This window comes from Pseudophryne corroboree, chromosome 2, assembly GCF_028390025.1.
Source record: "Pseudophryne corroboree isolate aPseCor3 chromosome 2, aPseCor3.hap2, whole genome shotgun sequence".
NCBI classification, from domain to species: domain Eukaryota; kingdom Metazoa; phylum Chordata; class Amphibia; order Anura; family Myobatrachidae; genus Pseudophryne; species Pseudophryne corroboree.
Window position 1 is genome coordinate 455,183,953 of NC_086445.1, and position 13,923 is coordinate 455,197,875.

General features: G+C 42.5%; 1 protein-coding gene across 7 annotated transcripts in view; it reads left to right on the plus strand.

Annotated features, from left to right (window-relative positions):
* The window catches only part of LOC135027842 (uncharacterized), a 1,366,020-nt gene that overhangs the window by 1,148,958 nt on the left and 203,139 nt on the right, over positions 1–13,923 (plus strand). For 6 of the 7 annotated variants that reach the window (XM_063953745.1, XM_063953744.1, XM_063953743.1 and 3 more), the window contains 2 exons: positions 222–378; positions 492–581. In XM_063953745.1, coding sequence (XP_063809815.1) covers positions 222–378; positions 492–581 — 247 coding nt within the window. Of the gene's footprint in view, positions 1–221; positions 379–491; positions 582–13,923 lie in introns of those variants that run through there. The other variant, XR_010224289.1, reaches the window with a different exon arrangement.

Consider the following 13,923-nt stretch of genomic DNA (forward strand, 5'->3'; position numbering starts at 1 on the left):
CATAGGGGGAGGAGCCAGTACACACCACCTGACCTGTAAAAGCTTTACTTTTGTGCCCTGTCTCCTGCGGAGCCGCTATTCCCCATGGTCCTTTCAGGAACCCCAGCATCCACTACGGACTCCGAGAAATAGAATTATCGGTAAGTAAATTCTTATTTTAATAGAAGCTAAATTTACAAACCAGTGAAACAATACATAATTTCTTGTTATTTTTATTACAGTGCTTCAAAATGTTTGCAGGCCCTGTCAGCAGTGTATGATGCAATGAGTAGTTCTCTGCCTCTGACCAACCCTGAAGATCAGAATTCTGTAGTAGAGCTTAGTGACTTGCGTGCGATCTGTGATACAGTGTTAGAGCGACTTCCTCCAGTGATACAGGTATGTAAAAGTGCAACATCCCAAGAATAAAGTGCACTAAGTAGATATCTGATGCAAAGGCACATGTTACATAAATGGTAAGCTTAACATGTTCCTCTTCTTCTTTTTTGCAGATTGATGTTCTACATCCATCTTTGAAAATGATTTTCTTGACTGATAATGGGACTGGAGAAGATCATATTAGTAAACACATTCTTTTACAGGTAACATGCATTACAGTATTCACAGAGCTTAACATACAGTATGGCACTACTAGTTAGCTATGGAAAACTCTAGACAGTATTGCGTGGCTTATCATGAGAAACTGCCTCAGATGCTGATACTCTATGTATGTGCTAGTATCAGCAGCATTCTTCACATGTATCTTGCAGCATTCTTCACATGTATGTCACACATGCGGTTGTTTTGTCCAGCGCATTTGTTTACATATTGTGCTCATAATAAACCACAATATTAGCAAAATGACACCAATGTCTATAAATTATATGATTAAACTCTAAGATGAACTGTATTGTACCACTTTGCACCAAGCGTTATAAAATCATCACATCTCAAAGAAACGCAATATAAGGTACTGGGGTAGGCAATGTGATACACTCCTGCTGATGTGGCTTGTTACAACTGTGGCAAGGCATGCTGGCAGATGTAGTTTCACAGTAGCTGGAGTGCCATATGTTGCCTACCCAACTATATAGTACCTGCTAACTATGAAGTTTAGTAAATCTTAGAACACACGTACTTATTATCAGCGACAACTAGACTGCAAATCATATTGCCTTTAAACACATGGCCAGTCCTAAACACCAGGTTGGGAAAACATAAATGTGTTAGGGAAATGAGCATCAACGTACCTACAACACAAATGACGCAGCACTACACTGAAACTGGGGGCAGCGCTGTTCGGATGTATGAGATTGTAAGACTTTATGGACTGTAGTAATAGTAGCTCAGTGGTACAGTACCTAATGAAAATGTAACTAATAGATATAACAAATAGTATTTGATTTTAGATTGTAGTAAAAGTCATGTGTATATAGTGGATGATTAAAAGTATTTTGGATAAATTGGAGGGTCACTTGGGAAAAAAGTGAGGTACTTCATTTTGAAATACATTGTTTATGCTAATTTCATGAAAATGTTGGCACATTCTCCAGTGCCTAATTGATGATTTTAAGTGTTTACACTGCTGCTTTCCCTATTGATGGTCCTCTGGTGGTAGATCCTATTTAAGGGGCCTATTTACTAAGCCTTGGATATAAACTACCAGCCAATCTGCTCCTACTGTAACTCATTTTTCAAACTCAGCCTGTGACATGGCAGTTAGGTGCTGGGACTTTATCTCCATCCACTTTATCTCCATCCAAGTCTTAGTAAGTAGATCCCTGTGTCCCATAGTCATAGTAACAGAGCTTAACATATGGCAGTACATCTTTTTTTCTCTGCTTTTTCAAGCTTAATCTACCAAGGGCATGGATACTGTAGAGACTGTGTAGCACACAGATGGAATGCAGTCAGGAGGCATCTCTTGATGATGGTGGCTGTGAAGGGACAGAGTTTATGTATGTCTCTTGAAGAGTAATGGGCAGGGCCACCATTAGGGGGGAACTGCCGGGATTGGACCCCCAAGCCCAGAGAGAGAGGGGTCTCCTTCAGCTAATACCTGCTGTCATCAGTGCTGGCAACATCAGGCCCCCCTGTTGTCAGCGTCAGTGGGTCTCCTATTATCGGCGTCACTGCTGCGGGGTCAGTGGCCCCAGAGTTCCTGTGCCTGTCTCGGATAGGGCAGGAGCTGGCTGGAGAGTGCTGTCCATCTCCCCACTGTCTTCCCGCGTGTAGTAGTGAAGTAGCGGCCGCCACAAAGGGAGACCTCGCTGCTCTCTAACATGGTTCTCCCATTTGCCCTTCCTATGCTTTGAACCGAGGTCGGCCCCTAAGTGCGCGGGGTGCCAGGGAGTCCCTGCCTCGGTGTCCCAGAGGCTGGAATCCTTGTACTGGTGGGACTCTACGTGCTGCGCCTGTGTGTTCCTCCTGCTCCCCCATGTTCTCCAGCATGTGCCTGTCATCTTCTGTATGTCCTCTGCCTGCTCTGCTGTGCTCTTTGCTGGTGGTTTGCTCTTCAGCTACCTGACCTTTTGTTGATTGCAGATGCATGGAGTGTGTATTGTCTAGGTTGGGGAAGGTCCCTGCATCTGATTGACCCATTGTTGGTTGGTCCACTGCCTATGCCCAAACCCTTGCTGGTGGGTTGCACTGTCTCTGCCACCATCCTTACCCGGGTGCGCCTTTGGCTCCTCCACTCCATGTGTGCCATTGATGCTCTCTCTGATGTGTTCCTGTTGCCACCTCTCATCATGTGTTTCTCTGGCTCCTTCCCTGCCTTTAGGGTAAATGTATTACCCTGCAATATGGGGAAGAAGCAGTATCAGTGCACGTTATGTGCGCTGATACCTCTTCTCCCCCATGTAAGATTCTGGCGGTGCAGGTACAGTGACAGGGGCGCCCCTGTCCATATCAGCGCTGCTAATAGAACATTCAGCATTGCTTTCGACAGCTGCAGGTGGCGATGCCCATAGACCACAGCAGGGACTGAGCTGTCCCTGCCTGTGGTAGGTGCCGGCTCCGGAATGAGCAGGGGTACTCGCTCCCTTGCTTCCGCAGACAAGGTGTTAGTACATCTTGTCAATATCCTTTCCTGCTTTGCCTCAGTAGTGAGGTGAAACAGGAAGTGCCGCTATAATACATTTACCTTAAACCCCTCCTTAAACCCCTCCATCACTAACTGTCACTTTGGCTCTGGTCCACGTTGCTGGTGGCTGTCGATCGGGGGTGGCATGGATTAATGGAGGAAGGATGCATGATGCCACATGGCTGAGTCGAGGAATGACAGGCGAGCACAGTTTTTTGTCAGGTTGAGGGGTATGTGGAGTATGAGGCGCATGTTAGTTCTGGGGGAGGGGGGGGGGGGTTGTGGCGTGTGTGTGGTCCGGGTTGGAGGGGTTCCCTACCTGTTTCATCTGTACTGGGCTCTGCGATTTCTGATAGTGGTCTTGGGCAAGGGTATTAAGCATGCAGGATATGAGTCGCCATCCTCTCACCAGTGCAGTGACGCAAAAACTCAGCGCGCCTTTGTTTTTTGTTTTTAATTGCACTAAGAAAAAAAAATGTAGAACACTCGAGCCATGATAACCCATCACTCACTGCTATTGTAAGTAGCTGCAGTGTGAGTACCACTGCCTAGATCCTCTAGTCCACAGGTTCTCAAACTCGCTACTCAGGACCCCACACAGTTCATGTTTTCCAGGTCACCTGTGGATTTTAAAAAATGTGACAGTTGGTAATACACAGGGTAACCACCGGGTGACCTGGAAAATGTGACCTGTGTGGGGTCCTGAGGACCGAGTTTGAGAACCACTGCTCTAGTCCATTTAGAAATACAAATTGTGACTTCAATTACATGATCCTGTCCTATTTTTACACTATAAAGTATAGTGTTAAAAACTAGGTTTCTTAAGTAAAATCCATTAGTCAGGGTTGCACAGAACAGCAGGTTTGCATTCCTCATTAGATTAAACTTCTGACTCTAATTTGCAGATTGCTTTATTTAGAGGGAACATTGATTTTATTATTTAGATGCAGGTAGTCTGATAAAGCACATGCATTAATGACTCATGATATCCATTTTTTTAGTATTTGCTTGTAATAATAAAATGTTTAGTAACACATTTGTATTAGTTCATGGCTCTACAAACAATTTCGCTGTTCAGTGTAGAACAGGCATCATTCCATTTCATAGTGTTCCGCATGACATTGGTAAGGCTTCCTTTTAAGGGCAGCAAAGAACATCAATTTCAACCCTGGTAATATTTTATCATCAGAATATAACAGTTACAGCTGACACTGCTGAATTAGCTTGTAGCAGTCATGATAATATAAAACCTTCTGCACCTGCTACTCTTGGCACTTTTCTTTGTGGACTCTTTGCGCTTATGGGTTATTAATCATTGGCAACAGGGGAAGTTGCAGACCAATGCACTTTGGATTGCAGGCATAATAGAAAGAACATCATTCTCAGAATGTCTTTATTGTGATGAGCAGTTTGAATTGACCATAGTGGTATTATGGTTAACCACGTAATTGGGAAATGTTCTCACATTTCTGCAGTGAAGCATGAGAGAGGTCTATTAAGAAACTTGTACTGGAAGCCATTGTTTGTTAAGATTTCAAATTGTATAAATACTGTGCTCTCACATTTAAAGACAAGGTAAGTAAGCTAAATATGTTAATTAAAATTAACTGATCATTTTAGAAGTGTGCTAATAATCTCTATAATATGCTCATACTGTGTGGGTGATTCAATTGTTTTTTGGGCACCCTGCGCCCTTCAGAGCAATTCAATTGTTGCTGCATTTGAGCGCAAACACAGGGGCACCCAATTATTTCTGCCCCCCCCCCTCCTAAAGGCGATAATTAGAAATATGCAAAAATTACTGTTTTTCGCACATTTTCCATGTCGCACCCTATGGTTTAGATGGGTTGTGCTGCTTTATGCTGTTGAGTTGTTCCAATGGAACCTAAGTGATGTCCTGACAAAATGATGAATCAGGACACATATTGGTAACATTTATTTCTGGAAATGTGACATAATTTTCATTCTAGCCAGCAGGAACAGAGGATGGTCCAAAATTTACATTTAATACCTTTTATGAAGAATAGATTTACATAAATAGCATGCACATAAGAAGTAGTTGTACAATAATCTTTCTTTCACTTGGAAACATCTGGATTGATTTAATGATTTAATTAATTAATTAATTATGTTGTTTGTATCAAAAAGGGTTAGGAAAAGCACAAAGAAAAGGAAGCCAGTGTAGTTTTACAAAAGAGGTATTAACTAGTGTGAAAGTAAAAAAAGATGGCCTTTAGGAAATATATGCAGACGCAAAATAATGAGGACAAATAGGAGTATATTGTCAGGTGGAAGGAGGCTAAGAAGGTAATCAGACATGCAAATGCACAAGCTGAGGAGAAATGGCCCAGTCAGTAGGTAAAGGGGGCAAAACTTTTTTCAAATATATAAATGAAAGGAGAAAAGCAGATAAAGGGGATAATAAGACTTAAACAGAATGAGTATCTGGTCGAAGGAGACAAGGCAATTGCAGATCATCTAAATACTTAATTTTACTCAGTATTCACTACAGGAATAGAGGGGAAGGGACCATAGTTAAGTTGTAAGAACATTCATAATAATTAGTTACTGTAAATACAAGTACATTTACAGAGGAGAGGGCCCAAACAGAACTCTCCAATCTATAAGATAATAAATCAATGGGGCTAGATTGGATACAACCAAGGACACTAAAAGAGCTTAAAGGGGTGCTGATAACACCATTAACAGAATGTCGTTATCTACAGGAGTAATTTCAGAGGACTGGAAAATAGCGCAGGTAGTCCCACTGCACAAAAATGGAAGCAAGGAAGAGGTAAACAACTACCGACCAGTGAGCCTTACATCAGTAGTAGGGAAAATTGATGGAAACACTATTAAAAGTCAGAATTGCTGAATATCTCAAATCTAGCAATTTACATGGATTTACTGGGAGGGAGATCATGTCAAACAAATCATATTGACTTTTTTGACTGGTTAACAAAAATAATAGATGAAGGACTGGCCATCGATGTAGCATAGTTAGACTTTCATAAAGGTTTTTGACATGGTCACACATCACAAACTGCTAAATAAAGCACGGATTTGGATTCTAAGATGGTTGGATGCAGGATAGGAAACAAAAGAGTTGTAGTAAATGGAGTGCAGTCTCAGGTGGGAAAGGTTACCAGGGGTGTACCCCAGGGATATGAGCTTGGTATCGTAGGGAAAGTATGCCTTTTTGCAGATGACACTAAAGTATGCAATAGGGTAGACACACCAAGAGGGGTGAAACAAATGATTAAGAATCTCGGTAGACTAGAGGAATGGGCATGAACATGGCAACTACATTTTAATGCCAAGAAATGCAAAATCATGCACTTTGGTCTCAAAAACTCAAAGCCTAAGTATAGTATTAATGGCACTATACTGGAAACTTCTGAGGAGGAAAGGAACATTGGAGTCACTTTTTCAGGTGAATTAAAGGCAAGAAAAAAATGTAACAAAGTAATGAGGAAAGTAAGTCAGATGCTTAATTGCATATGCTTGTAAGTCAGATGCTTAATTGCAGTAATAATGTCACTGTATAGGTCATTTCTGGAGGCCATATCTCCAGAACTATAGTAATACATTAGAGACTGTACAAAGAAGGGCAGCTGAAATGGTGCATGGTCTATACCACAGAACTTTCCAGGAAAAATTAAAAGATCTTAATCTGTATAGTTTGGAGCAGAGAAGAGAAAGGGGGCCATGATAGAAACTTTCATATATATCAACAGTTTTAAAAAGGTCCAGGAGGGAGACATTATTCAAATAAACCGTATTAGAACATGAGCACATGCACTTAACTGGAGGTAAGTAGGTTCAAAAAGAAAACGTTAGGAAAAATTACTTTACAGGAAGGGTAGTGGATAGGTGGAATTGCCTCCCATCAGAAGTGGTAGAGGCTAATACAGTAGATAATTGTAAACATGCTTGGGACAGACATAAGAATATCCTTACAAAGAACTAAGGTTAAAATAAGGTTACCTGAAGGTAAAAAATGGGCAGACTAGATGGTGGTTCTTATAGTGGTTCTTATCTGCCGTCTATTTCTATATTTCTATATTAATACCTCCAGCTCCATCCCCATATGTAATACGAGCAGACACTGTTCTAATGTCCAAACCCACTATTTGCAGTAAATCTACTAAATGGGATCCATGTATTTAAACAGACAATATCCCACTCTACTATATGTTTGGCCTTTAGTCATGGAGAAAAATCTAAAGAGTTGCAGATCAGAATATGCACTAGAGGGAAAAAATAAAAAAGACTGAGGAATGTTCCTGATTCTGATCCACTAGTCTTAGTCAATAAAATTATACCTGTCATAATAGCCACAATAGACCAGATAATATATAACTCGCTGCAGGAGGGACCTGTTTTTCAAAGCAAGCAAGTTAGTGCGAGAAGCCGAGCTGAGTTTACCAATTATTGAAGGCAATTTGGAAAGAGTAACTTTAATGCACAGATACCCAGTGTATCAATGCCTATTTTCCTATAAATTGTAAGCTTGTGACCAGGGCCACTTACCTCTTTTTCTTTCTGTTATTACTTGTTTTATTACTATTTGTTCTCAATTGTAAAGTTCAACAGAATATACTGGCGCTATAAAAGCAACTGTTAACTGTTAAGAAGATACAGGATCTCCAGAAGATGTTTCTAATTATGGGGGACTGCATTGAAGTTCTGAGAAAATATATATACAGTAAACATTCTAGGGATCCTAGACTAATAGAAAGCTGGCTCCATTCATCAAATACATTCTTCACTCCAACACACTGAGGGCTTTTCCGTGAATTCTGGGTCAAGTGAGCTCATACTGTATGACTGCCATGTCAAACAGTTAAACACAAGTCTAGTCATTACAGGTTTCCTGGACTACTTTAAAAAGACCAAGCTGCTGAAGGAATACATATCAATGAATACATATCAACATATCAGTAGATACTTAAGTAGGAACTAATACATTCAGAAGTACGGAGAGGATTAGGGAGTAGAGAGATGTTCCCAAAGACAAACTTAATCAAGTCCTATTTTAAGCTAGAGCTAGTCTGCAAGGATTTGTATTTGACTAGTGCTGTCCAGGCTTAGTTTTTTAATTATACTAAGGGTTAAGGTAATAGGGTAAGTCTTAAGATGCCCAAACTTCATCAATCAATGGGGACAATTCTGCATTTTGCAGATAAGTGTAAAGAAATCAGTAATGTATGGGGTTCACCAATCACTGATTCAGGGCAAAAACTGATGGGAGTCGGTGAATCAGGTTGTCCAACATGTTGGATTTTACCAACCAATCAGGGCTGTAGATTGCTAGTGTATGGTAACGATATGAGGACTTTTATGTTTGCAGATCTGATCTTTGTTTGAAAATTATCTGCGAATCACTACAAACTATCATCAATGCATGATTGCATATTGGTATATTGCAGAATTGTTAAATCAAGGGGGAAAGTGAGGGTCAAATGTGATTCAGAAACTGCATAATTAATTATGTCCCTCTTCCCCCTGAGTGGGCCATTTTTGGGTTCCTCCTAAAATCCCAATGTATTACCAAGGGAGGGAAGAAGTTGCTTTTAGCCATAAGCTCAGCAGCTAAAAAAACAATATTGAAAAACTGGATACATCCTAACTCTCCGTCGTTTCCCCTACATAAAGAAAAACTACATAACAATTCTAGTATGAATTGGGTAGAAACCATGTTCGAAAAAGAAAAACGGGTAGGTCCGTTCTTTGATGTCTGGGAAAGTTACATTGCAACACAAACTGTTTCAGTACACAAGGGAATCCACAGAAGCCTAAGTCTGACTTCGTGGTATGGATTATGTATCCTGTACGGAGATCCTCCCATTGCTAAAATTTTATTTTGGTGTGGTAGGTGAACGCAACACATTCTACTGGATTTAAATTGAACTTTTATATTCACACTCTGTGATTACATACCATTTCATTACTCTCCTTGCTCCCGGTTGATAATTAATGATGTTGCACGGTAATGTATGTACTGTTAATATTTTTTTTATACTCACTCTGTACATACATGTCTTGAGAATGATGTATTTTTATTCATACTTCAATAAAAATAAAAAATAAAAATCACGGGGGAAAATGCAGAATCTGTAAGAAAAAAAAATTGTGATTGCTGATGTATGGGTCCTGTTAATACATTTTGGCCTAAATTCAATTAGCAGCGGTAGATTACAACTGCTTCAGCGGTTCAAAAAAATTATTCTTTATAACTTGGGGGGTTATTGGGTGCAGCAACCCTGTTAACACACGAATCCTTGAACTTTTCACGGATACTGTACATGACGGCTCCTGTTGCTGGTGGTCGGCCTCGTTGAGGTGGTGGGGGGAGGAGGAAGGCCAGCAGCAGGTACAGCCATGGGGTAGATTCTAGCTGCAGGTGGGATGGTGAGGGCCCCCTGTCTTGGGTACCCTGGGCCCCCCGAGTGCTTAATCCGGCCAAGGGATATACTGTATGTATTTTACTTTTGTATGAATAATTCATAACTTTTTTTTTCTAAATCCTGGATTTGGTTTATCCCTAAATAGTACCTTATATTTATTAAAATACAGGTTTATAGAAGTGGATATGTTGCCTACAGCAGTCAATCACATAATAGCTATTATCTTCTAGAAGGTGCTAGATAAATGTTAAGTAAAATCTGATTGGTTGCTATGGGCAACATCTCTACTTTTGTAAAACTACACTTTACCAAATATACCCCTAGGAGTCTTAATTTTCTTATTTTATTAACTTTTACTTACTTCATCCATCTCTTTTATGCACAGCCCTTCCTTAATGCCATTACCACCATTTGCAAATTAGTTATTACAGTAAAGCAGCGTTTTTCAACCAGTGGTTGTCAATAGTGATGTGCACCGGAAATTTTTTGGGTTTTAGTTTTGGATTCGGTTCCGAGGCCGTGTTTTGGATTCGGACGCGTTTTGGCAAAACCTCCCTGAATTTTTTTTGTCGGATTCGGGTGTGTTTTGGATTCGGGTGTTTTTTTACAAAAAACCCTCAAAAACAGCTTAAATCATAGAATTTGGGGGTAATTTTGATCCCATAGTATTATTAACCTCAATAACCATAATTTCCACTCATTTTCAGTCTATTCTGAACACCTCACACCTCACAATATTATTTTTAGTCCTAAAATTTGCACCGAGGTCGCTGGATGACTAAGCTAAGCGACCCAAGTGGCCGACACAAACACCTGGCCCATCTAGGAGTGGCACTGCAGTGTCAGACAGGATGGCACTTCAAAAAAATAGTCCCCAAACAGCACATGATGCAAAGAAAAAAAGAGGCTCATTGAGGTAGCTGTGTGACTAAGCTAAGTGACCCAAGTGGCCGACACAAACACCTGGCCCATCTAGGAGTGCCACTGCAGTGTCAGAGAGGATGTCAGATTTAAAAAATAGTCCCCAAACAGCACATGATGCAAAGAAAAAAAGAGGTGCACCAAGGTCGCTGGATGGCTAAGCTAAGTGACACAAGTGGCCGACACAAACACCTGGCCCATCTAGGAGTGGCACTGCAGTGTCAGGCAGGATGGCACTTCAAAAAAATAGTCCCCAAACAGCACATGATACAAAGAAAAATGAAAGAAAAAAGAGGTGGAAGATGGAATTGTCCTTGGGCCCTCCAACCCACCCTTATGTTGTATAAACAGGACATTCACACTTTAACGAACCCATCATTTCAGCGACAGGGTCTGCCACACGACTGTGACTGAAATGACTGGTTGGTTTGGGCCCCCACCAAAAAAGAAGCAATCAATCTCTCCTTGCACAAACTGGCTCTACAGAGGCAAGATGTCCACCTCCTCCTCATCGTCCGATTCCTCACCCCTTTCACTGTGTACATCCCCCTCCTCACAGATTATTAATTCGTCCCCACTGGAATCCACCATCTCAGGTCCCTGTGTACTTTCTGTAGGCAATTGCGTGTGAATGTCTCCACCGAGGAATTGATTATAATTCATTTTGATGAACATCATCTTCTCCACATTTTCTGGAAGTAACCTCGTACGCCGATTGCTAACAAGGTGAGCGGCTGCACTAAACACTCTTTCGGAGTACACACTGGAGGGGGGGAAACTTAGGTAAAATAAAGCCAGTTTGTGCAAGGGCCTCCAAATTGCCTCTTTTTCCTGCCAATATACGTACGGACTGTCTGGCGTGCCTACTTGGATGCGGTCACTCATATAATCCTCCACCATTCTTTCAATGGTGACAGAATCATATGCAGTGACAGTAGACAACATGTCAGTAATCGTTGGCAGGTCCTTCATCCGGACCAGATGTCAGCACTCGCTCAAGACTGCCCTGCATCACCGCCAGCGGGTGGGCTCGGAATTCTTAGCCTTTTCCTTGCAGTCCCAGTTGCGGGAGAATGTGAAGGAGGAGCTGTTGACGGGTCACGTTCCGCTTGACTTGACAATTTTCTCACCAGCAGGTCTTTGAACCTCTGCAGACTTGTGTCTACCGGAAAGAGAGATACAACGTAGGTTTTAAATCTAGGATCGAGCACGGTGGCCAAAATGTAGTGCTCTGATTTCAACAGATTGACCACCCGTGAATCCTGGTTAAGCGAATTAAGGGCTCCATCCACAAGTCCCACATGCCTAGCGGAATCGCTGTTTTAGCTCCTCCTTCAATCTCTCCAGCTTCTTCTGCAAAAGCCTGATGAGGGGAATGACCTGACTCAGGCTAGCAGTGTCTGAACTGACTTCACGTGTGGCAAGTTCAAAGGGTTGCAGAACCTTGCACAACGTTGAAATCATTCTCCACTGCGCTTGAGTCAGGTGCATTCCCCCTCCTTTGCCTATATCGTAGGCAGATGTATAGGCTTGAATGGCCTTTTGCTGCTCCTCCATCCTCTGAAGCATATAGAGGGTTGAATTCCACCTCGTTACCACCTCTTGCTTCAGATGATGGCGGGGCAGGTTCAGGACTGTTTGCTGGTGCTCCAGTCTTCGGCACGCGGTGGCTGAATGCCGAAAGTGGCCCGCAATTCTTCGGGCCACCGACAGCATCTCTTGCACGCCCCTGTCGTTTTTTAAATAATTCTGCACCACCAAATTCAATGTATGTGCAAAACATGGGACGTGCTTGAATTTGCCCAGATGTAATGCACGCACAATATTGGTGGCGTTGTCCGATGTCACAAATCCCCAGGAGAGTCCAATTGGGGTAAGCCATTCTGCGATGATGTTCCTCAGTTTCCGTAAGAGGTTGTCAGGTGTGTGCCTCTTATGGAAAGCGGTGATACAAAGCATAGCCTGCCTAGGAACGAGTTGGCGTTTGCGAGATGCTGCTACTGGTGCCGCCGCTGCTGTTCTTGCTGCGGGAGACAATACATCTACCCAGTGGGCTGTCACAGTCATATAGTCCTGAGTCTTCCCTGCTCCACTTGTCCACATGTCCGTGGTTAAGTGGACATTGGGTACAACTGCATTTTTTAGGACACTGGTGACTCTTTTTCTGACGTCTGTGTACATTTTCGGTATCGCCTGCCTAGAGAAATGGAACCTAGATGGTATTTGGTACCGGGGACACAGTACCTCAATCAAGTCTCTAGTTCCCTGTGAATTAACGGTGGATACCGGAAACACGTTTCTCACCACCCAGGCTGCCAAGGCCTGAGTTATCCGCTTTGCAGCAGGATGACTGCTGTGATATTTCATCTTCCTCACAAAGGACTGTTGGACAGTCAATTGCTTACTGGAAGTAGTACAAGTGGTCTTCCGACTTCCCCTCTGGGATGACGATCGACTCCCAGCAGCAACAACAGCAGCGCCAGCAACAGTAGGCGTTACACTCAAGGATGCATCGGAGGAATCCCAGGCAGGAGAGGACTCGTCAGACTTGACAGTGACATGGCCTGCAGGACTATTGGCTTTCCTGTCTAAGGAGGAAATTGACACAGAGGGAGTTGGTGGTGTGGTTTGCAGGAGCTTGGTTACAAGAGGAAAGGATTTAGTGGTCAGTGGACTTCACAGAGGGAGCTGACCTTGAGAAAGACCCAGGCAGGGTCGGAACGCGTGGGTGCCCCAGTGGACACAACTGACCAGAGGAGGACGTGGTACCATCTATGCCAGATTAAGAAGGCTGAATTGACACCAGAGAACTCTCCCGCTGCAGCTGGAAAGGCCTGATGTCTGCACGCCCGTGGAACTGTATTTTGCCAGTTTCTACCTTTTTCTGGTAATTACCCATTGCCTGTATCTATGTCGGATTGAGTCCACCAAAGAATGCCCAACATCATAGGCTGTATATTCTATGGATAAAAATGGTGTTATCCAGGATGTTTTAATGTTTTTGTGTGGTGTAACTTGTGTGATTAAAAACCTTTTAACCTTAAGGTACTGCACTATGTTCCACATTTCTCTTTCCTTTTTCGGTCTGTTGGACTAAGAGAAAGAGATTATAAGAATACGATCGATCTTGACCTCCATACAGCGCTGACTCAGTGGTATCCTATATGTTTGTGGTTGTTGGTCCGTGGACTGCTTCCGCTGTCATCCAAAGTTTTTGAACTTGTCACTGACTTCTGATGAATGCGGCCCAGGTGACGTATAAGGGAGGATGTTCCTAGGTGGTTAACGTCCTTACCCCTACTTATTACATCTTGACAAAGGCAACACATGGCTTGACACCAGTTGTCCGCATTTCTGTTGAAATAATTCCACACCGAAGAGGTGATTTTTTTTTGTATTTTGACCAGGCATGTCAATGGCCATATTCGTCCCACGGACAGCAGGTGTCTCCCTGGGTGCCTGACTTAAACAAACCACCTCACCATCAGAATCATCCTTGTCAATTTCCTCCCCAGCGCCAGCAACACC